General features: G+C 43.4%; 1 protein-coding gene across 1 annotated transcript in view; it reads left to right on the top strand.

Annotated features, from left to right (window-relative positions):
- STING1 (stimulator of interferon response cGAMP interactor 1) overlaps positions 1-25,773 on the top strand; it is a 48,192-nt gene that overhangs the window by 9,873 nt on the left and 12,546 nt on the right. The window contains exons 4-5 of the mRNA XM_068273005.1: positions 3,986-4,094; positions 8,313-8,551. Coding sequence (XP_068129106.1) covers positions 3,986-4,094; positions 8,313-8,551 — 348 coding nt within the window. The remainder of the gene's footprint in view (positions 1-3,985; positions 4,095-8,312; positions 8,552-25,773) is intronic.

Below are 25,773 nucleotides of genomic sequence, written 5' to 3'. Positions count from 1 at the left end.
CCTCCGGTATAGGTTAGCCAGGTAGGTGCCTCCAGCATAGGTAGCCAGTATAGTTGCCCACAGTATAGGTTAGATAGGCAGGCGTCCCCGATATAAGTTAGATAGGTAGGTGTCCCCAGTACAGGTTAGCTAGGTGGGTGCCTCTAACATAGGTAGCCAGAATAGTTGCCCCCAGCATAGGTTAGATAGGTAGATGCCCCCAGTATAGGTTAGTTAGGTAGGTGCCTCCAATATAGGTAGCCAGTATAGTTGTCACCTGTATAGACTAGCTAGGTAGGTAGGTGCCCCCAATACAGGTTAGATAAGTTAATGCTCCCACTATAGGTTAGATAGGTAGCTGCCCCCCACTATAGGTTAGGTAGGTGCCCCCCAGTATAGGTTAGATAGGTAGCTGCCCCCCAGTATAGGTTAGATAGGTAGGTGCCCCCCAGTATAGGTTAGATAGGTAGCTGCCCCCCAGTATAGGTTAGATAGGTAGGTGCCTTCCAGTATAGGTTAGATTAGGTAGCTGCCCCCTCAGTATAGGTTAGATTAGGTAGCTGCCCCCCAGCTTAGATAGGTAGCTGCCCCCCAGTATAGGTTAGGTAGGTGCCCCCAGTATAGGTTAGATAGGTAGCTGCCCCCCAGTATAGGTTAGATAGGTAGCTGCCCCCCAGTATAGATTAGATAGGTAGCTGCCCCCAGTATAGGTTAGATAGGTAGCTGCCCCCCAGTATAGGTTAGATTGGGTAGGTGCCCCCCAGTATAGGTTAGATTAGGTAGCTGCCCCCTCAGTATAGGTTAGATTAGGTAGCTGCCCCCCAGGTTAGATAGGTAGCTGCCCCCAGGGCCCCAGTATAGGTTAGATAGGTAGCTGCCCCAGTATAGATTAGGTAGCTGCCCCCCAGTATAGGTTAGATTAGGTAGGTGCCCCCAGTATAGGTTAGATTAGGTAGGTGCCCCCAGTATAGGTTAGATAGGTAGCTGCCACCCAGTATAGGTTAGATAGGTAGGTGCCCCCAGTATAGGTTAGATTAGGTAGGTGCCCCCAGTATAGGTTAGATAGGTAGCTGCCACCCAGTTTAGGTTAGATAGGTAGGTGCCCCCAGTATAGGTTAGATTAGGTAGGTGCCCCCCAGTATAGGTTAGATTAGGTAGGTGCCCCCCAGTATAGGTTAGATAGGTAGCTGCCACCCAGTTTAGGTTAGATAGCTAGGTGCCCCCAGTATAGGTTATATTAGGTAGGTGCCCCCCAGTATAGGTTAGATTAGGTAGGTGCCCCCCAGGATAGGTTAGATAGGTAGGTGCCCCCAGGATAGGTTAGGTAGGTAGGTGCCCCCAGTATAGGTTAGATTAGGTAGGTGCCCCCAGTATAGGTTAGATAAGGTAGGTGCCCCCCAGGATAGGTTAGATTAGGTAGGTGCCCCCCAGGATAGGTTAGATAGGTAGGTGCCCCCCAGGATAGGTTAGATAGGTAGCTGCCCCAGTATAGGTTAGGTAGGTGCCCCCCCATGATGGAGGGGGGAGCCGCAGCCGCGGGGAGGGCAGCCCGACCTCTCCCTCCCTTCCTCTCACCGGGCCGCCCTCCGTGCGATCCCCCCTCGGAGTGCAGAGTAATGCTGCAGCAGGGAAGCACTATGCAAAACTACTCACCTCGCTGGCTCCAAGCGCTGCTCTCTCGCCGCCAGTCTCCTCTCTGCCTACACGCTGATACACACGCTGCTAAACAGGAAGCAGCGTGTGTGTGTATCAGCGTGTAGGCAGAGAGGAGACTGGCGGCGAGAGAGCAGCGCTTGGAGCCAGCGAGGTGAGTAGTTTTGCATAGCGCTTCCCTGCAGCATTACTCTGCACTCCGAGGGGGGATCGCACGGAGGGCGACCCGAGGAGAGGAAGGGAGGGAGAGGTCGGGCTGCCCTCCCCGTGGCTGCAGCTCCCCCTCCATCACAGCGCCCCCCTTCCAGCAACGCCCCGGGTGGCGGCACGCCCCGCACGGCCGTAGAAACGGCCATGTTGCTTTAGCTGCAGCAGCTTGGCATTGAATACGATTATTTAACTTGTTTTCGATAAGTACTCCTAAGTCCTTCTACAAGTTTAATGTCCCCATCTGTATCCTGTTTATTTTGTATGGTGCTAGACCCTTGGTATGACCAAAATGCATGACTTTACATTTTTCAACATTAATTTTCATGTGCCATTTATGTGCCCATATAGCCATCCTATCCAGATCCTGTTGCAATGTTACTATCTTCATGAGAGTTGATGATACTGCACAATTTTGTCTCATCTGCGAAAATAGCAACATTGCTTTCTACTGCATCTACTAGGTCATTAATAAATAAATTGAAGAGCACTGGACCCAATACTGACCCCTGTGGGACCCCACTACTAACAATCACCCATTATTTATAATATCCATTGACCTCAACTCTTTGTTTTCTGTCCATTAGTCAGTTCCCTGTCCATGCACACAGACTCTTCCCCAGTCCTTGCATCCTCAACTTTTGCACCAGACTTTTGTGGGGAACAATGTTGAAGGCCTTTGCAATGTCCAAGTATATCACATCTATAGCATTCTCAATATCCTTATTAGCGTTTACTACCTCATAAAAGCTGAGCATGTTAGTCCTGTTAGACCTGTCCTTAGTACACCCATGCTGATGCTGAGAAGTAAGATTATTTTCTGCTATGAAGTCTTGTATAATATCACTTCGTAACCCCTCAAATAGTTTGCACACAACTGACATTAAGCTTACAGGTCTATAATTTTTTGGATCTAATTCTTTGCCCTTCTTAAATAATGGGAAAACATGGGCTGTACACCAATCTATTGGAACTCTGCCAGTTGAAAGCGAGTCACAAAAGATACGATAAAGGGGTTTATCAATAACTGAACTTAATTACCTTGGGACTTGAGGATGCATGCCATCCAGGCCAAGTGCCTTATCTATTTTTAATTTATTTAGTCTTACCTTCACTTCATTCTGCATAAAGTATTTAATATTACAATTACAATGTGTCCTAAGTATTTGCATCTTAATCGTAGTATCAGCCCTTCTGATGAACACTCTGGCCTTATTTATTTACGTATTGACTGGTTAGATCGTCTCGCAGTCCGTGGAACTCTTAGTAGCTTTCTCCAAACCCACAATTTGAGAGTATCAATTTTCTTCACATTATCTTATTTATAGTCCAACTTTCACAGCCATATGTTATTACTGGAAAGACTATAACTTTAACTATCCTGATCTTTGTTGGTAAGGTTACATCTCTATCCTTAAGTATCTTGTCCAAATTTGCCATAGCTTTCCTCCCCAGTATCAAGCATCTCTTGATCTGATGGCAGCAGTTACCATCTGCAGAGATCTTCGATCACAGGAAGATTAAATCTGTTACAACTTCACCTTTTTCTCCATCTATGTGTAGATTGTTCATTGGAGCAGATGACATGACTTTAGTTTTCTTGATCTTAATCATTAAACCATCTTTGGCACTTTCTTGTTTGACATTCAAGATTAAGCTCTTGAATTCTTCCTCAGTTTCAGCCGTCAAAGTGGTATCACCAGCAAAACTCAGATTGTTAATATTCCTACCAGCTATTTTAATGCCAGCATGTGACTCATCCAAACCAGCTTTCTGTATTACGTATTCGGAATATAAGTTAAATAATTAAGGAGACAGTATGTAACCTTGTCGCACTCCTTTGCCAATTTTGAACCAATGATTCATACTGGCTCCAGCACCACTCTGCCTCTAGTGTTGTGACCCGGCTTGATGATGTCATCCAAAAGGTCAGTTGTCATGGTCTGTACCACATTGTTATTTTTATAAAACACAGTGTTGGTGGGGAAAGGAAGGGACAGTGGGGTCAAATGTAAAATTTGCAATGGTGCTGATGGCTCCGTAGCTACACCACTGGTAGAACGAGATGAATCTGAATAAACCTAGTGCAAAACAACCATGCTGTGTAAAGAAATATAAACAATGCACATTCCCTTTATTACTCCAGGATCCATCACTTGCCGCTATTTCTGAAATTACAGAAAAGAAGCACCTGAATGTCGCCCACGGGCTTGCCTGGTCTTATTACGTCGGCTACCTCAAGTTTGTTCTGCCAGGTAAGGCACAGCCTAGACCAGTGATGGCATAGTGGAGTCTTGCTATTACTATTGTATCAGTGTTAAACGGGAATCAAACTTTCCAATCAAATTGGGCCCCAAAGAATTCCACGGCCTTATTCAAGTTGCTTTTTCTCCTAAGTTTTCTCCTAGGTGATATTTTCACAATAAATTGCCTTTTTAAACCACCAGCAAGCAAGAATAAAAAAAAACAGTACTTTTTCACACACTTTTTTGTACTTTTTCATTTGCAGAGCGCTGAAAAGTTATTTTAACTTAGGAGAAAAGTCAGGAAAACAAGTGAATTGAATAAGGACCCCATGGGCCATTTGCAATTAACTGTTTATCCTGGAGCTTTATCCTAGGAGATCATTTTTCATCTTCAATTTAGAATAACGTTTCAGCACTCTACAAATGAAAAAGTACCAAAAAGTAGGTGAAGAAAAAAACTGTCAAAATGATTGTGAGCATTTTCTTGCTTGCTGGTGGTTTAAAAGGCATTTTATGACAAGTTGTAAAAATGTCACCTAGGAGAAAAAGTGAATTGCATATGGGCCCGTGTCTTTTACAGCAGTTTGTCAAAACTAAACAGTTTTGCATAAGAAATCCATTATACGGCGCTCTCTTGCTGCTGCTCTTAAAGGACCACTGTCATGAAAAATCTTAAAATTAAAAAAATATATAAGATGGAAATTTGTCCCAGAGTAAATGGAAGGACTGGTAGATCCACCACCTTATAGCAGTCCCTAAGCCCCAATCTACCTCCACAATCCTCGCCATGGGGTTGATTCATTAAGCTTGGCTGCTAAAGCAGCGCAGCTTACTGTAAAGAGCGCGAGTTGTGCGCACACTTCACGCAGTAGTGCAGCGTGGGGTGCGCTGGTAACTTACGCACACTCCATTCACATAACAGATGCTCCGAGCCCTGTCGGGTCCAGTGGCTTCATAGGACGTGATCCCCGCACTTTGATTGGCCCAATAGGCTGCCTGTCACTTGACTACTGCGCGTAGTGTGCGCACATCTCGCATCCCTCACATTAAGCTCTGCTGCTTTAGCAGCTCAGCTTAATAAATTGTAAGGTGCATCCCCGCTTGAACGGGAGACAAGTGTGTCTGCCCGACTACGGTTACACCCAGGCCTTAATGCGCAAGGTATAGGGATTGAAGGCGTTAAGGCAATGGTACCACAAATTCCCACAAAGCTATGATACAGGCAAGTAGCAGATGACAGATGACTGTTGTATACAATCTCATAGTCAGGAAGCCAGGGGCCATACACATGTATCAGATGACAGTCAATCCTAATTGTGAACAATCAATAGTCAGCAAGCCAAAGGTCAGACACACAAGATCAGACAGGTACAGGGATAAGACAGGAGAGTGGTCAAACAGGCAAATCCAGGCAAAGTATTGGGTAAGTAACAGGCGGCAACAGCAAGGGAAGCCCAGCAGCTAGCTCTAGCAACATAAAGCTATCATTGGCAATTACCCAGTGCACTGTCCTAACTTAAATACTGGCAACAGCCAATCAGGAAATCTAACTGCAGCCAGCCAATGGGAACCCAGATATGTCTTTAGTGATTAACTCTGCATGAGTCAACCACTTGCTGGTTCAGAGACTGCATCGGAGAGTGTATGCCAAGTGTCCCCTTCGCCCGGCAACGCTAAATCCGTCCATGTGAGCCCACGGGAGCTGCTGAGACGCCAAACTCTCTTGAAGAGCCACACTACTGACCGCGCTGACTTCCAGAGACCCTGCTCCGCCCACAGACCCAGACTGGAGAGAGATTGTGACCAATAAATCAATGAATGAAGGCAAATATATATATATATATACAAAGCATAATGAAAATCATAATACTGTACAAAATGTGATCACACCAATGCCACATAGATGTCAGGAGAATGGTGGGAAGAAAAAAGAAAACAAAAAAACAAATAAGATAGAAGAACACACAAGTAGAAGTCTGGTCAAAGCCTTGTCTTTTTTATTAGTCTTGTATTGGGTTGTATTGGGTAAGGAAAGATTATTATTATTATTAATTTATAAAGCGCCAACATATTCCATGCCACTGTACAAAGTAAAAAACAAACATGGGGTACATAATAATACAGACAATGATGTAGACCAGTATACAAAATACAGAGTTGGTACTTAATACAGAATCAGTACAAAGTACAGAGTCGGAAATAACTGTGACAGAATTAATATGAATAAACGTGTAACAAAATCCAAAACACAAAAGGTTGAGAGAGCCCTGCCCTTAAGAGCTTACAATCTAAAGGAACAAGAGGTGGGGTAGTATACAACATTCACACCTAGAGGAAGTGTGTTTTAGGTTATCTAGTAAGAAGTACAACTTGGCCAGTGGTCAACAGGTAAACTGGCCTAAGGTAGAGTGTATGCTTGACGGAAAAAGTGAGTTTTGATGGCACGGTTAAAGATATCAAAAGTTGGAGATTGACGTAAGTCATGTGGCAGGGGATTCAAGAGGAGGGGTGAAGTACGTGCAAAATCTTGTATACGTGAATGCGAGGAGGTAATTATAGAGGAGGATCAATATAAGGTCATGTGAAGATCTGAGATTGCGGTTGGGTTGGTATCTGGAAACTAGTGAGGATATATACACAGGTGAAAGATTGTGGCGAACTTTGTAAGTTGGAGTTTGAACTGGATCCTCTGGTTAACTGGTAGCCAATGTAGAGCTTGGCAGAGAGGGGCAGCAGAGGAAGAGCGAGAAGAAAGATGAATGAGAAGAGCAGCAGAGTTCAGTACAGATTGGAGTGGTGCTAGTCTGTTAGTTGTGGTCCACAAAGTTGTATGTTACAATAGTCCAGGCAAGATATAATATGAGCATGTTTTAACATTTTAGTTGTGTCCTCAGTGAGAAAAGGTCAGATGCGATTAGATCATCTGTCAGTTTGGCTGTCTGCAGCCTTGTTAGAGAAATTCTCTTTACTTCTTCTTACCTGTGACCAAAGACTATGGCCCATATGCAATCACCTTTTTCACCTAAGTTTTCTCCTAAGTGATATTTTCACAACTTGTCACAAAATGTCTTTTAAGCCACTAACAAGCAAGAAAATACTCAAAATAAATTTGATAGTACTTTTTCACCAACTTTTGGGTCCTTTTTTAATTGTAAAATGCTGAAAATTTAGTTTAAAGAGAAGATGAACATTAGCCCCTAGGAGATAACTCAGGTGAAAAAATTAATTGCATATGGCCCTATGTGACTAAATCTTTCTGATGACACATACAGTAAGTATGCTTGCTAAATAGGACTCGGACAAGAATACAGTAAATACCTTACAGGGATATTAACCCTTCTTCAGTTTATCTGGTGCTAAAATAAAGAAAAATGGGGCGGAGCCTCACTTTATACTTTCAGGAACACTGTATTGTCTTTTCCAGCGGTGATGGTCAATGAGGTGATATTTTTTTTTGGCTTGACCCTATTCCAAGCTGTGTACAAATTGAATTAAATATGTCTGCACATCAGAAAAATTGTACCTCACTGCCCGTCTCTATTTAGCTGTAATGTGTCAAAGACATTTGTATTACCTGAAAAATTCAGCCATCTTCATTAATTTCAATAGGCTTACAGTAGCATGGTTAACTGCGCCTATAATACATACTGTATCCGGCAGGATAACCGGATCTAACTGTCAGCCCACTATTCTGGCCAGTAAACCCTAGTTAGAGATATGTTCTGGCAACTCAAGGTTATTTTCCTCTGACAGAAGCATTACAAAAGGTATATAGTTTGGAAAAATGATGCATGAAGTGTTCGTGTGTCTTAAATTTCTCTCCTCTACATTGCCATTTTAGCAAATCGACTCTAGGATTTGGTTTTCTCTCTGAGACAGGTGTTTAGGTGAGAAAGGTTAATTTGGTAAATTCAAAAAATCCTGCTCTGGGAACCGAATGTTTGTGCTGGACTGATCAAAAGGTATTTGTATTTTGTGCCTGTAAAATCATTTCTGTTTGTTTGGGACAAATGTTAGGTTTGCGCCCAGCAAAAAGAATTCTTAACTTATCTTATAGTTAATTGCACATCTAGTGGCAAGGTTTTGTTTATAGGTTTTATTTCCTGTTTTTCCTGTATATAGTGTAAATACAAGTGACAGTAACATCTTTATTTGAGTAATGTGGTCTACTTATGACTGCTCTTTGGATTTTGCAAGCTTACTTAATATTGCACATGTGTTTTACAGCTTTAAAGGAGTCAGTGAGAGCATTTAATGAAGAAAATAACAACTTACTGAAATCTTCGGAGGCTGGCAGGCTGCATATTCTGATACCTCTAAGCTGCAGAATTCATGGAGACTTGAAGGAGGGGGATAAGAATTTAACATTTGTCAAGGAGGTCCCTCCGCTCTGCAAAGACCGGGGAGGCATCAAGAAGAGAGTTTTTAAAAACAATGTTTATCGCATTCTGGATGAAGATCACAGGGTATTTAAGTTTAACTTATTCTATAAACAAAGGCACTAAGGGACGGATGCAGTAAAGTCTGGCAAATGTGCCGGGGAGTGCACGTCACATTTGCCGACATTATGCCGTTTCTATCGAAGGGGAAGCACAGAACATTAACGCTTAGCGCCATATGCTAATGGTAATGTGCATGCTGCTATGGTAGCGTGCAGCGTAATGCATGCTACCACATCAATGCACGCATTACCGTGGTAATGCACGTGGCGCTAAGGGTTAACAGCCATTGTTCCCCTTGAACTAAAAATGGTAAAATTGCCGTGAGCTCCCTTCGTACAGCAACTTTGCCAGACTTAACTGCATCAAGTTCTAAATGACTCAAGTTTTCTGACGCTGAAGATCATTACAGGACACAAAAGGGCCTGCATACATCAACATACATCAAACATGATAAAAGGTTTTCAAAGTTTGTATACCTGTTAATTTGAGAGTTGGGTAAGGCTGATGGTTAGAACATCTGTCAAGTGCTGTTACCAATATTCTAATAATGGTATTACTATTTTCCACCAGCTGATGACCCGGCATATCCCGGGTATGTGTTTGGTTATTGTTGGCTCTGTCTACATTTTCTAACTTTGACACAAAGTCACTCAATGACCAAGTTTATGAGCTTTGGGGTTCTTGGCATCAATAATTTGTATTTTTCCCATTGAAAGGAAACAAATCTGATTGGCTGTTGTGGCTCCACCCCCTTTTCTGAATTTGAACCCCAGTCACCCAATGACCAACTGTACCAGGTTTGAGGCCTCTGCCATTTACAGTGCAAGAATGGCAGCAATTTAAATATTCCCTTTGAAAATCAATAGGTGAATTCTGATTGGCTTTTGTAGGCTCCACCCATTTTTCCTGAATATTAATCCAAGTTACCCAGTGACCAACTGTGCAAAGTGTGAGAACCCTGACATTAACAGTGTAAGAATGGCTGCAGTTTACATTTGTCCCAGTAAAATTTATTTTGGCTCCGCCCACTATTTTGTAACCTTGACACGCAGTCACTCAATGACCACGTTTGTGAGCTTTTTGGTTCCTGGCTTCCAAATCGTGTGAATGGAAGCAGTTTATCCAGCAAAGAAATTAGATTGGCTGTTTGTGGTTTAGTGAATTTGAACCCAATCACCCAATTACCGACTGTACCAGGTCTGAGGCCTCTGCTATTAACAATGTAAGATTGTCTGCAGTTTACATTTTCCCATTGAAAATGAATTGCTGATATTTCATCGTCTGGTTTATGCTCCACCCACTTTCCCTTAATTTTTCACCTCGGTCACCAAGTGACCAACTCTGCCAAGTTTGGGGACTCTGGATTTATTACGGTGAGAATGGCAGCCTTTTTCATTTTTTCTATTGACATGAATGGGCGAAATCTGATTAGCTGTTTGTGGTTCTTCCCAGGTGTGCAGGGGGGAAACGAAACCCCCAGAAAATATCTTTCCAAGTAGTAAGGGATCTGTATAACACACACACACACACACACACACACACACACACACACACACACACACACACACACACACACACACACACACACACACACACACACACACACACACACACACACACACACACACACACACGATTTTATACATATAGATATAGTGCTGACATCTTCTGCAGTGCTGTACAGAGTATATAGTCTTGTCCAGGGGTCTAGTCCTGGGAAAGGAGGTGAGTGGACTCACCCTAAAACCCCTGCGTGCCAAAAAATGGGTGTGGTCAAGCATAACATGGGCGTGGTCATGGGTGGGGCCAAATATACATGACCTTAGCAGTGATGTAAAATGTCTGCCAGGGAAGTTTGAGCTCTGCCGTAGTGTGTCCCCCAAAAATAGATGTAATCTGTCAGCATTTCACCAAATGCTCATAACAAGCAGGCTGGGCAGTGAGGGATGAAACAGAGAGCAGGTTAGGCGTTTTCTCTAAATTTCCCACTGATATATATGGTGAAATACACGAGGGTGCTTCGTCTCTGGTTCACTTTAATTGCATAGGGGCCCTAATGCTTGAACCACATGAAGGTGTGGAAGACATCTGGGGCCATATGCAATTCACTTTATCTCCTGAGTTTTCTACCAGGTGATATTTTCACAACTTGTAAATAAAATGCCTTTTACACAACCACCAAGCAAACAAATACTCAAAATAAATTTTATAATATTTTTTCACCTACTTTTTGGTACTTTTTCCATTGAAAAATCCTAAAAAGTTGTTATAAATCGAAGATGAAAAATTAGCTCCTAGGAGAAAACTCAGGTGAAAAAGTGAATTGCATATGGCCCCTGGGGCCATATGCAATTCACTTTTTCTTCTAAGTTTTCTCCTAGCAGATCATTTTTCATCCCCTTTTTAAAATAACTTTTCTGCACTTTGCAACTGAAAAGTACCATAACGTAGGTGAAAAAGTACTGTCAAAATTGTATTTTCTTGCTTGCTAGTAGTTTAACCACTTTCCCCACCGCTACAGTATATCTACGTCAGTTGTGGCATCCTCCAAGCCACAGCGACGTAGATATACTGACCTGGCTGCAGCCCTGCTGTGCACGGTCGGGTGCGCTTCAGAGCGCACCCTCCGGCACTGTCAGCTGCAATACTAATTGGTGGAAGGGAACATGTTCCCTTTTGGCCAATTAGTCCACCCCCCTCCCATGAATGATCGCTGCAGTAGTGAACTGCAGCGATCCTTCATCTGTCCCCCTCGGCGCACAAAGAGTTAAAAAAAATCATTCAGCAAGCAGCCACACTCACCTACCTGGTTCCTGCGACGCTCCTGAAGTCTGATCCTCCGATCACCGCTCTGCATTCAGCCGCGTATTGCCGGTGACCCGGGTCCCGGCTTGATGACGTCATCAAGCCGGGACCCGGGTTACCAGCAATATGCGGCTGACTGCAGAGCGGAGAACAGAGGATCAGGCTTCAGGATCGTCGCAGGAACGAGGTAGGTGAGTGAGGCTGCTTTCTGGATGATTTTTTTTAGGATTTCTGCACGGAGGGGGCTGCCTCATGGGGGGGGGGGCATCTGGCTATCGATCCTGGGGGGTGGGGGGTAGCAAATAAAAGGGGGGGTTTAGATATTTGTTGGGGGCATCTAATTGACTAAGGGGAGGGGGGGTTACTAATTTGGTGCATCTGGGCAACGGGGGGGGGGGGAGTTATCATATACTGGGGGCACATTTGGCTATAATGGGGGGGGGGGGGCAGCACTAATCCTGGGGGTACATCTGGCCATAATAGGGTTAATCATGATCCGGGGACACATATGGCTATAAAGATGGGCACTATTCCTGGGGGTGCGTCTGTCAATCTATTCTGGGGCTGTCAAACGCAGGGGACACATGTGGCTATGCTAGGGGGGCTGATATTGGGGACACATCTGACTATACTGGGGGAGGCGGTGATACTGGGGACACATCTGGATATCTATACTGGGGCGACTTTAACTGGCGGCACAGTTTTTATGTCAATCTCACTTTTTATTTCCAAACAGGAATTGGTCAAAATTGAGAAACAATGCATTTTTTAAAAATTTTCCCAATTTTTTCCCATTAAAATGCATAGAGAGGAACATTTTACTTTGTACCAAATACCCCCAATGAAAGCTTAGTTTGTCTTGAAAAAAATGATATATAGATAACTTAAGTGGCACGAGTACAGATGAAGTTATTGCTGATTAAAAAGGGACACCGCCAAAGTGTCAAAACTGCTCTGGTCAATAAGGGGAAAACAAGGTCTGGATGCGAAGTGGTTAAAAGACACTTTTTTTGATGAGTTGTGAGAATATCACCTAGGAGAAAACTGAGGTAAAAATTTAATTGCATATGGGCCCTGGGGCCTTGTAAATAAACTGCCTTTTATATCCCCAGCAAGCAGGAAGCTGGACAAAATTATTTTGATAGTACTTTTTTTCTACTACTTTTGCTACTTTTTTAATTGCAAAATGCTGAAAAGATATTTTTAAGAGAAGATGAAAAAATATCACCTAGGAGAAAACTAAGGAGAAAAAGTGGGCCCAGGGGCCATATGCAATTCTCTTTTTTATGCTGAGTTTTTTCCGATGATATTTTTAAATTTGTCAATAAAATGCATTTTAAGCCATCTGAAAGCAAGAAATGGCTCACAATAATTATGATAGTGCTTTTCATTTACTTTTTGGTACTTTTTATTTGAAAAGTGTCAGAAAGTTATTTTCATTTAAAGATGAAAAATAATCTCCTAGGAGAAAACTCAGGGGAAAAAGTGAATTGCATATGGGCCCAGGTATTGTTTTTGCACACAACACACAACAAAAACATTCCGCAGTGATGTATCTTGCCAGCACTAAAGATGTTCCCACCTGAGATAAATTTAAGAATGTAAATTAAGGTGAAGAGAGATTTTACACCAGGCAAATACTGGCTAAATAATTTCTAAAATAATATAAAAAAACTTATAAATTAAGTTATATTCAGTTCTCCAGCAAATAAATCAGATTGGCTGTTTGTGGCTCCACCCCGTTTAGTGAATTTGAACCCCAGTCACCCAATGATCGACTGTACCAGGTCTGAGGCCTCTGCCATTAACAGTGTAAGGATTTTTAGGAGAAGGAGGATAGATATAATTGTTTATCTCATCAGTTTAGATTCACTTTGTGTTTCCTTTAAACATTTGACAATATTCCTTTGAACATTCGTGGGACCTGCATAATTGTTGCAAATGTTTTCCATCTATTACCATGCAGGAGGTATGTCCTGGTGCCTTGCATTGGTTCGACACTGGGTACTGTGTTGGAAAGAACAGTTCCGGTGGTCATTGCATTAAAAGGTTTGGCATTTTTGGACAGTCCCTGGAAGGTGGTGGGTATCGCTCAGAGAGTTTCAGGGGGCTTTTTCCTGAAAATCAGTTCTGATGGGTATCACACTGGGGCTTGTAGTGCTGATGGGCATGGTTCTGAAGGTTCTGGTTCCGATGAGTTATCAGTCAGATCAGTTTGCTGGACTTTCTACATCTAATTTTCTGGTTTGGGTGGTTCAAGAGAATTATGCCAGTTTCTATAGGCGTCTGGAATCGTCCTTTTTTTTTGGTACTTAATATTTTTTTATTGAGGAAAATGCGTTACATCCAGAAGCAATGGAATCCACCTTTGAAGGAGGGGGGTACTGTAAGGATCCCTACTGTGGCATATTCTGTCCATTGCAGTGGAGCTGCAAACGGACAGTTCTGGCTTACCCGCTTGCATTCGGTTGTGCATCTGCAATGGGTCTCATTGTCATTTGCAATCGCTCTACAGTTCTGGGCAGCTCAGGATGCTGTCATCATTCCACCAATTGCTTGTGGCAGCTGAGCTGTGGCCAGATAGCCCTGGGTTTCCTGCATGCATGTTGTTACATAATTCTGCATGTATTTCTTATGGGGGTCCTTTGCATTCACAGCCAGCTAGCAAATGGTAATCAAGCCAGCTCAGGATTGAGTGATTACCATTCAGCTGTGTGGAGATTTGCATTCCTGCGTCCATTGGCTGATGCCAGGATAAAAGTCTGCCTCCCATTTTATACCCCTCCCGTCATAGTGGTCACTACGCTGATCTACTGGGCACCTTGTTACTCTGTATAGTTCTGTTATTGTAGTTTTATGCAACCTTATTACTTGTGCTTTAGCTAGTTTCTGATAAATATACATGCAGACTTGCTAATATATATGTATCAATTAGTTCAGCCATTTGTTATTTTCCTTATTATTGTGTATTGCCTAGTTCCATGCTTGATGGACGTTCGCTGCATTCGCGGTGGATCAGTGAAGTCCATTATCCAGATAGCTTGGATTCTGCCATCACCACCTTGGTGACTGTAGTATTCCTGCTACTCTAGTTTCTGGGAACGTAACTATAGGCTGCAGTTGCTATTAGTTACGTTCTATCCTGTAGTCTTGCCTTGGTGGATGCTTGCTGGTGACTGTTGTTAGCCTGCTTGCTCTGCTTCTGTGGACGTGACTGTGAGCTGTGGTTGCTACTAGTTACACTCCAATCTATAGTCCTGTCTTGTATCTGTCTGAAAGCTTGGTATCGCTAGAGCAGCACAGTGCGAGCTAAGGCAGCGCAACATCGCACAGCGCTGCCATTGTGTTTTATTTGTAGCGATATCAGCGGAAGCCCAGAGCTGCAGTTTCTCTGGGCAGCCTGTGTAACCTCTTCCATTATCCAGCTCTTAGCCTTGTTGTGCTGGGTGGTCAGAAAGTATGACCCCCCCAGCATTACAGCTACATTCCTAGCTATGCTGAAAATGAGCTGTCTCTACTTCAAGCATGCACACAGTTGAGAAATGATCACTAGAAGATTTTAATATATAATTACAGCAGGTATGAAAAAATGCAATTGTAGCTTTCAGGGCAGATAATCTGTACTTTAGGAACTTGTATTTTGTAAAAAGACAATATTACTTGTGCACAACAGCAAATAAAGTATATGTAGGGGTAAAAAAAAAGTAGTATTGAATGTTATGTTAGAGTTTTATCCGACTTTAAAGTGTACCCGAAGCGACATGATGAGATAAATATGTGTATGTACAGTACTAAACATATAAATAACCAGGTGGTTTTACTTGTTTTATTTTGCTGCCTGAAAGAGTTAATTTTTAAGGCTGGAGGTGATATCTTCTGTCTTGTCAGGAATATAGTAAACATCGCTGATAAGCAAATTACAGTCATAAAAGTTTTCCTGACAGCATACATTTTTTCTACATATTTCTGAGAGCAGAGGGAGAGAGAAAGGGTCAATATAGTTCATGTATTTTCATTTAGGGACACTTAATAGACTGCAACTGAGCAGAGACAACAAAATATTCAATCTACTTTCTAAATGTTAAAATCCTGGGATGTCTAAAAAAAAGTCATTTTTAGGAGTAGGAGGATAAATATAATTGTTTATCTCATCAGTTTATTTTCAGCTCGGGCTCGCTTTAAGCACTAAAAAAAAAGTCCTAAATAAGCTGAAGGCTCCTTCATGCCTGGCATGCAGCAAATTGCTATTCAAGCACTGAAATGGCAGGCCTCTGCCAGCTATAGGTCTGCCTTGTGCTTATGTCTCGTCTGGTTGTCGCTGAGGTTTCCTGAGAATATGAAACAATACAGAGGCTGTAATTGTTTCTGGAATTCCAGACACCTCTTCTTTTCAAGTGTCTTTCCTAGGTAAAAGCTTAGTCATTCTCTGCCTCTATGAATGCGCTCCTTTACGCAGGTTCTGGTGTACCTTGCGGACATAAATTAACTTCAGCTGGGCTTCCTGAGTACTCTCTAAATATGATGTGGCTTGGATGAGTAAAGAACTGTCACATACATTACTCAAGACGTCTGGATGGATTTAATGTAATTCCACTAGATATCTTCTTCTTCAGTTATTCTTATTTTCTTGCATAATTCGCCACTTTAAAGTGACACTGAAATGAAAAGGAAGTTATGAGATAAACAATTGTATCTATCCTCCCAATATTAATGATGACTTTTAGATATCCCACAGTTTTATTTTATGTTTAAAAACTTTAAAGAAAACCTGTATTGAGAAAAACCTCCCCTGGGGGGGTATTCACCTGCGGTGTAGGAAGCCTCTGGATCCTATTGAGGCTCCCCCCGTCCTCCTCGGTCCTACGGCGGTGGAGATAAAGTTTCCCGAACAGCAGGGATGTAAATATTTACCTTTCCGGCTCCAGCACAGGCGCAGTATCGGCTCTCTGCCTCGGAGATAGGCGGAAATAGCCGTTCACTGACGGGCCGCTCTACTGCGCAGGCGCAAGTCTCCTGCGCCTGCGCAGTAGAGAGGAATCGATGGAGATCGGCTATTTTCGCCTATCTCCGTGCGGAGAGACACAACAGCGCCCCCGCTGGAGGCAGGAAACGTAAATAAATCAGCACTTGTCAGGCTTGTCGAGGGAGGATTCCGGTACACTTCGGGGGAACCAGCAATGAACTGCCTGCAGCTACAGGGATGGGGGAAGCCTCATTGGGACCCTGAGGCTTTCCCCTCCCGAGGTGAGTACCCTTCATGGGAACTTTTTTTTCTTTAAAAAAAAAAAAAAGATTTATTGTTTTGTCTCAGCTGAATGAAGCAGTCTGTCTCTGTGGCTCAAATATATGAACTATTGACCTTTTTTTATCTATCCTCTCCTGGAAGAGAACTGGGCTTGTAGAGAAAAATATTTTATGGCTGTAATTCTTTATAAGTACTCCGACTGGGGAAAAACTGTCAGTTGCATAGCAGAATATTAACTCTTTCCGGCAGAGAAAGAAGAAAAGCATTACGGCATATTTGTGTGCAATGCACTGTACATATATATATAGCTGTCTCATTATGTCACGTCACTTAAAGGCATGTTTTTTTCCAGAATAAAATGAGCCATAAATTACTTTTCTCCTATGTTGCTGTCACTTACAGAAAGTAGTAGAAATCTGACAGAAGCAACAGGTTTTGGACTAGTCCATCTCTTCATAGGGGATTCTCAGCAAGGCTTTTATTCTGTATAAGATATTCCCTAAAAAGGATTTAAACAATGATGCTGGCCAGCTTCCCTGCTCGCTACACAGTTTTCTGGCAGTTGGACAGAGCAACTGCCATTCACTAAGTGCTTTTGAAAATAAATAAATCCCTGAGAATCCCCCATGAAGAGATACACTAGTCCAAAACCTTCGCTTCTGTCAGATTTCTACTACCTACTGTAAGTGACAGCAACATAGGAGAAAAGTAATTTATGGCTCATTTTACTCTGGAAAAATGTACTTCTTATTTGTATATGTCTGTACATATTTTACATTTCCAAATTTTTCGCCATAGTGTCCCTTTAAGGTTCCATTTAAACACCATATGCGGTTATTAAACAGTATTTTGGTATTCACTAAACATGTACAATTTGTACATTCTTTATGGCAGTACAGAAAACAGTAATGCAGTTAAAAAGATTGTGCAGCCTTGCGTTGCTCGAAAATGAATGCAAATTTCCGGGTAAGCTCTTCTTACCCAGAATCTGCACTACACACATAGCTTGAAATACCTGTTTTCATTAGGAGTAATATCACTTATCTGCCCACAGGCTGTTTCTGTTTGGATTCCATACATATGAGTGGAAAGTGGAGGTTCGCATATCTCTTGCACAGTCTAGTTGTGTAGAGCGGGTCTTGTGTTTTTTTTCCCTTTGAGGAACAGGTTGTGGATAAAATCTGGTCTGCACATGTGTACATTTTTTTTTTCATTCGGGAGATGCTTTTACCCCAAATTTCATACTTTTAATTGTTTTAACATTTAGGATGCCTCTTGCTTGTGGCTAGGATTCCATATCTCAGTTTATTTTCCCTGGAGAGCAAAATACTGGTTCAGAGATGCATTTACCATGAGGCACTGTAGGCATGTGCCTACAGGTGCTGATGATGGAAAGGTGGAAAGTCTCCTACCCTAGTGCCTCCCTCCCTCCTTCCCTATGCAGAGTACCAAACAGAGTGTAAATGAGAGGTTACTCACCCAGCTCTCGGCATTCCACTGACAAGATCTTCCTTCAGTCAGGGGCACCTCTAGCTACTTAATACTGAGTTTCCTCTAGCTACCTAATACTTGGGGGCACTTCTAGCTACTCAATACTGAGGATAGCGCTGGCTACCTATTACTTGGGGGCACCTGTAGATACCTATGACAGGCAAGGGAAGTAAGGGAGAAGTGATAGCTGGGTCAGCCAGCACACTTGCAGTGCGGTTCGCTGGGTGTTTGTAGGTTCATGGAGGGTGAATTCTGGGGTGCCAGGACATCTGTGCCTATAGGCTCTTGTGATGTAAATCTGGGCCTGTACTGGTTCCCACTATTGCTTATCTTGTTTAGAAGAGAACAACCTACACCAGGACTCCCTATAGTGGACGGCCCCTTGATCAGAGTTAACAAGCCTCACCAGAAGGAACGCACCTTATCAGAGTTAACGCACCTTATCAGAGTTACCATTCCTTATCAGCGTTAATATGCCTTATCAGAGTAGCATAGCGAGCGCTACGAACTTATGCCTGCTAATTGGCAATGGCAAGAGCTCCACTCGTCCTGCCCTGAGCCCCTGCGGGTCCAATCACTTTAAAGGACATTATCCCCGCACTTTGATTGGCCCAATAGGCTGCCTGTCAAGTTTCCTGTCAAGAGACAGGCAGCCTACTGGGCCAAACAAAGTGCAGAAATAATGTCCTTTAAAGTAATTGGACCAGCAGGGGCTCAGGGCAGGACGAGTGGAGCCAGGGTCGGACTGGGCCACAGTAGTACAGTTTTTTCCCTCGGTGGGCCCAACCTCCAGGTCTCTGGTGGGCCCCCCTCCTTGTCTGACAGAGCTCCAATTGCTGCCTGCAGCACAAAAATTCTCTTCTCAGTGCTGTAATCACTCATGCTGAGACCAATGGCGTAGCTAAGGAGCTGTAGGCCTTGATGCAAATTTTACAATGGGGCCCCCCAAGCACTCTATACATAACAATTGATACGACGCACCAAAACCTGCCAATGGCAACTACAGTGTCAGAGGTGCAAGAAGGAGATGGGAAATAGCTTGTTAATGATTACCACTGTTCAAAGTATCTATAGAAGTTACTATTATGACCACTAGACCAATAGAGAGGTAATACTGTAGTTGAGGGAGGGCCCTCAGGGGCCCCTTTGCCCCAAGGGCCCGATGTGGTCGCAACCTCTGCGGTCGCAACCTCTGCGGTCGCAACCTCTGCAAAGTAGGACATTACTTTATATTGAAGGAGGGGACTCTATGCAAAGTTTTGCTGGGCAGCAGTGTCTCTGAATTACAATGCTGCTAAGATCATGTACATTTGGCCCTGTCAATAATACATCATGACCACGCCCAACTTCCGGTGCATGGTCACGCCCCTTTTTCACCGCAATCATGGGATGTGTGGGCCCCAGGTTGAAATTTCTTTGGTGGGCCCCCAGTGTCCCAGTCCGACCCTGAGTGGAGCTCTCGTCATTGCCAATTAGCAGGCAGAAGTTTGCAGCACTCGCTATGCTACTCTGATAAGGCGCGTTAATGCTGATAAGGCATGTTAACTCTGATAAGGTGTCCCAACTCTGATAAAGCATGTTAATTCTGATAAGGTCTGTCAACTCTGATAAGGCATGCTATTTGTCTTAGTGCTAAAGGTGACCTCAATTTTCTTCTATGCACATTTTGACATCTCACCATATTTCACCAATACACCTGTCACCAGTTACATTATGCATTACAGTGGTGATGTGTAATGATGTGGGTTGCTCCCATACACGGTGTTCTTACAATAACTCCAGAAAAAAATGAAGTCTGGACATATAAAGTATGTGTGAACCTCTGTCAGGCCAATGTCTTAGAACTGGTTCTGTTTTTAAAAATGTTAGAAGCTCACCCATAGTGGTTGTGATGACATGGCAGGTTTTGCTATCATTATCAGTGCGTTAGTTACCGTTTAAGAAGTCTCTTCATGGCAAAGCAAAGCAGGCAAATAGCCTAGCCCTAGCTGATAATTTGGGCACTGCTATTAACTTAATGTACATTAACAGCTATATGCTACTTTGGGTGCCAGGTGTTTGATTTGGGTGATGGCTTTTGGCTATTGTTTAGCTGAAGCCAACCCAAAAGTGCCAAAACCTAGATGAGATAACCGGAAACTAAGATAATAGAAGGTGAGTCTAGCTTAGGGTGAGAACTTATGGTAAGTCACTATGTAAGGAGTGTTGCGGTTAGGGGTCGGGTTGAGGGGGAGTTACAAGTATCAATTACAGTTAGGAAGTTAATACGCAGAACTTCCTCTCTGCACTGAAAGATAAGCAACAGCATAATAACATTAAGGGTCCATTCTCACTTGAGCAGGAATCACGCAATTCCCACTCAAGGCAAACCGCTAGCGGTTTTTAAAAACCGCTAGCACATGTAACACTATGGCAGTGTTCTCACTGCCGCGTTTGCGGTTAGCGTTAACTGGAAACGTGTTACATGCAGTGGTTTGCCAGTGATTCGCGATTAGCGATCGTGATTAGCATGCATAGCATCGCTAATCGCGATCGCTCCAAAACCGCTGCAGTGTCCAGTGATTTTTTTTTTCCGTGTTAATCGCTGAGAAATCACTCCCGCAAAACTCTTGCGGTAATCGCCGACGTTTTGCGGTTTTAAGTGTGAACGGACCCTAAAAGAAAAAAAATTCTTACAGCTGATACAAATCCTGCAATAAATATGCATTGTTTTTACTGCCTGCTTTCATGGAAGAGGACATAGGGTTAACATCCTGTGTTTACAAACTAGCAGCTCTGTTGCGGCAGAAGACATTCTTTGAGCTTACACAGCTGAAGAGATCAAATTACAGTTGTGATTAGACACAGATGAGGGGAATTAGACAGGCTAAACACTCTAAATGCATACAGGGTGCATTTCTCTTTGTTTTCCTTCTGTCCTGTGCAAGATTTCAGGTCCACTTTAAGGTCAGATGTAAGACAGGACTGTATGTTGGAGGGGTGGTTAGGTTTAGGCATTATGAAGGTACTGATGTTGGGGGCATCAGGAGGGACTTAACATTAGGAGAAGGAAGTTACTTTAGGGGGAAGTTAGGGTTCGAGGTTAGGTAGAAGAAGGGTGAAATGCAGGGATAGTCAATAAAGGGGAAAGAGTGACAAAAATCCCACGAAAGTAGCAGTACCAAATGTATTTATTAGCTACTGTGCTAAACTGTTCCAAGCTTTGTGCCCTTCGTTGTACATAATGGCTGATGTTTGATTTTTTTTATGCACTTTTTTATAATTGCACTTCAAACTAATAAAAACTTATGAAACTAAAAAGTGCTTTTTTTATAATGTGTAAGCCCTTTAAAGAAAGCCTGAGACATTTAATCTAGTAGCGAACATCAAATTTTCAGTTTGAGAATGCAAATTTACCGCAAATGTTCACAAACCGGCTGTTCGCAACGGGCTCCATAGACTTAAATGGCAGGTGAACAGCAGCCACCTTTAGCGGTTAGTAGCCAAGCCTCCTTGGGCTTGATTCACAAAGCGGTGCTAACCTACTTAGCACGTCTAAAGTGTTTAGACGTGCTAACCAGGGTGCTAAGTAGGTTAGCACCGGATTTCTCAATCAGATCGTGCGCTAACTTTGCGCGCGCAAAGTTTTACGCGCGCTAAGTCCCATAGGCTTTAATGGGCACTTCGCGCGGAGCGCCCTGTGCTCTGTGCAGTACGCGCGTAAAGTTTTACGCGCATAAAGTTTTGCGCGCGTAAAGTTTTATGCGCGAAAAGCTTGTTTAGACGTGCTAAGGGGGTTTTCACAGGCGTGCTAACAGTTAGCACCGCTTTGTGAATCAAGCCCCTTATGTGCTAGAAACACCAAATTTGCAGAGTATGTTAAGGAGAGCAGTGGGAAGAAAAGGAAAAAAAATTCAATCCTTGGACAATGGTCTCTTCCCCACCTCCGGTGACCCAGGAGGAGGTGGGGGTCGGCGACGGCCTGGGTGGGTCATGGTGGCATCTGGTACTACCCTTTAAGAAGGGGACCCCCAGATGCCAGCCCCTTCTTAGGAGAAATGGGTATAGTACCCCTTACCCATTTTCTCAAAAGGTTAAGTAAAATAAAAATACAACAACATGGAAGTCCCTAATATTCTCAATTAACCAGAAATACTTACCTGTACCTTTAAAAAAAATGATCCCACGCCAATATCCTCTATCTTGCAACCTTCTTTCCTTGATTGAGGATCACTGCGCACCTGTCGCCACACACAGCCGCTCCCCACGCAGTTCTAGCTATACTAAGTATAGCTAGAGCTAAAGCATCTTTGAATTTGGCTTCAAGGATCCCCATTGGTCTAATCAGCGCACAGGACGCGCTGACACTGCGGAAATCCTCCACAAGCGTGTAATTTGAGAGAACCCAGCTATGGTGCTATGCACCTGTAGAGGGAGATTCCCACCGGCAGATGGAGCTGTGGAGTGCAGACGAGCACAGCCTCTGCACGGCCACATATGCCAGATGGGAATTGTACGAGTTGCAGCAATGCAGGGCAAGATAGCCCTTAAAGAGAGAGAACACAGAGACAGAATGTATGTGTGTCCACTAATCTAGTCGCCACCCAGCGACGGTGAACACACAACAACAGAACCGAAGTGGGAACGCAATCGCAAGAGTGGCGATTGCCAAAAGTGACACAAGACCGAATAAACAGAGCACAAGTGTAGAGAAAGAGCACAGAAACAGAACGAATGTGTGTCCACCAATCTAGTCGCCACCCAGCAACGGGGAACACACATCCGTAGAAACAAAGTACTAACGCATTCGCAAGACAGGCGATTGCCAACAGACACAAGACTGAGCAGGACAGAACACGAGAGTAGCAAAAGGCACAGCAAGCAAGAACAATCAGAACATCAAGGAAAATAACAAACGCTAGCTAAACGCGAACACCGAACTCATTCACAACAGTGAACGCGTTTAAACACGATCACCGCGCATTAGGCGCCCAGTGATAAGCGTGCCATCCTAACTAACCAATAAACCACAAACACGAAATAGAGAACGCGAACGCTTGCTAAACAGTTACCTCACCGAGCCTACAGCAAGCGTTCATAGCAGACAAGACAGACAGATGGGGCTACCAGTAGCAACCGCTGCTCTGGCTAGCACCCCTAAGGCAGAACACAGAAGGAACCACCGCTTCTACCGCTAGAGCGGATGCGATCCAGACAGACAAACAGATGCGGCTACCAGTAGCAACCGCTGCTCTGGTTAGCACCCCTAAGGCAGAATACAGAAAGAAGCACTGCCACTACCACTAGAGCTAATGCAATCCAGACAGATGGAGCAGCCAGTAGCAACCGCAGCTCTGGCCTACACTCCCAGACAAACAGAACGATTTCCTGTCGACCACCGCTGGCGACAAGACAATCGAGACAGAGAGACAGAACAAGGCAATACAGATAATACAACCTGACTGCACTAGAAGGGATGCCTAGTGCAGTACCAAGGAATTACTCTAAGGTAATCTTTAGCAAACGATAGCAAGGCTGATACTCCAAGAGTTTTGCAGGAACAAACCATCATGACCAGCCAGGGATTCTGGGAGCAAAAGGTATTTATACATCAAGCCATCAAAAGAGGCAGCTTCGCAATTTGCATGACAAGTATATGCAAATTCCTCAGCAGAGCAACTCTGAAACTTGCAAAGCGAAGAAAGACAGGTCTCTTTTCCAGAGACCTGTAGCATTCCGACCTAAAGAATAGTCAAACAGCTGTCTGCCCGTGCAGACAGCTGAGCAGATCATTACAGGGGGCTTTGCTATTAACCGCTAAAGTTGGCAGGCATTGACTTTAATGGAAAACGCGAATTTTATTTTTTTTAATTACATTATACGCAAACAGCCTAAGTTCGCCGGGAACTGTCTGCTGGCGAATTGTTTGTGCCATCTCTAATTTAATCTAGCAGCTTTTATATTTACTTGGGACTTCCTCCAGAATCATGTAGGCCATGGGCTCTATCACCGTCCTCCTGGGCCCTCCTTTCCTCCACTGTCTCTCCAGGCATATCTTCCATTTGCAGCCAGTCATGCTTCCCCACGGCTGTGCGAAACACCCCCCCCCCTCCCCCCGTCACATTCTGTGGTAGTAACCTCACCCACTCACCTGCCGCCAAAAATCTTAAGAGCCCCGACACTTCGACCATTCTTCAGCAAAACTAAACTCAACTGGTGCCCAAAAATGGTCAATACTGGTCTCAACTGGTGCTCAAATTAACAGGTGTACAAATTGAAAAAAAAATAAAAAATTGGGGCATACTTGGTGCAGAGGTTTGCTTGACATAAAGTTTTCTAGCATTAGCACAACACTAAACTTTTATCAAATCTCTTTATCAATCAGCTAAATCATTTAATAGTTTCTTTCTTCATTTGTTATGCCATTCCGCTCTAATGATGGTGAGAAGCAGATACTTTTTCACTTCATTATCAAATTATCAGCATTATAATGGTATTCATTCTCTCTGAGTTCATTATCAAATTATCAGTGTCATTAATGTATTCACCCTTATCCTTGAATAATATGCATTTACGGTCCGTGGACACGTTCCTCCCTCCCTATCTGGAATAATTATATAAGAGCCAGTTTAGCAGTTAGGAGAAATGTCAGAACCCTCAAAGGACGGAGTTTTCAGGTTTTGACAATTCGTGGTCTGATAAATGTAGAAGTCTCTGTTGTATTGTTATTTCCAATAATTTCTGTCTGCTGTCAGAAGTACCAGAGGTTTCTTCTCTGACATATGCAGCATGCCTGGGAGACATTATATCAACCGCAAGACCGTGTGATGCTTGACTTAAATTCTCTTCTTTGAAAAAAGAAACTTTAAAAACAGTATAGACAGCCAAAGTGCTGTGCTGGGAATGGTGGAATTGTACAATAGTTGTGTTAGATGCAACAAAATATACTCTACGCCAGTTCTGTTTTCTGAATGCTTTAAAGCATCCATGTCAAACTCCGGCTCGTGGGCCAAATCTGGCCCTCAGGACCATTCATTTTGGCCCCCAAGTGGTTTCCCCACTTTGCATTATGTTTGGCCCTCTCTAGACTACCAGGGAAGCTATATTGGAGGTGAAGCCCTAGATCACCAGAAAAGTCATATGGGGAGGTAGGGGGACAGCACTAAACACCAGGGAACTGTATAGGGGAGGGTGGGGGGTCACTAGACACCATGGAACTGTATAGGGAAGGGAGGAGGACCACAAGACACAAGGGAACTGTATACAGGAGGAAGGTGGCCATTAGACACCAGGGAACTTTACAAGGGAGGAAGGAGGCCAGTAGACATTGAGGTTGGCCCACGGCTCTGTCCCATTGTTCAGCTTTGGCCCACTTTGTATTTGAGTTTGACACCCCTGCCTTAAAGTGACCCTGAGGTGAAAATAAACTGATGAGATAGACAATTGTATTTATCCTCCTACTCCTAAAAATGACTTTTTTAGACATCCCATGGTTTTATTTTAATTTTAAACATTTGCAAAATAGATTGAATGATTTGCTGTCTATGCTCAGCGGAAGTCTATTAAGTGTCCCAGAGTTAAAATACATGAGCTCTTGACCTTTTTCTATCTTCCCTTGCTCTCAGAAGTTGTATTCTGCCAGGAAAACGTTTATAGCTGTAATCTGCTTATCAGTGTGGTTTACAATATTCCTGACAAGGTATGGAAAAGACTGAAGCTGTGCCTA

The sequence above is a fragment of the Hyperolius riggenbachi genome, chromosome 3, assembly GCF_040937935.1.
Source record: "Hyperolius riggenbachi isolate aHypRig1 chromosome 3, aHypRig1.pri, whole genome shotgun sequence".
NCBI lineage: Eukaryota > Metazoa > Chordata > Amphibia > Anura > Hyperoliidae > Hyperolius > Hyperolius riggenbachi.
This window is presented reverse-complemented; position numbering and strand designations above follow the sequence as displayed.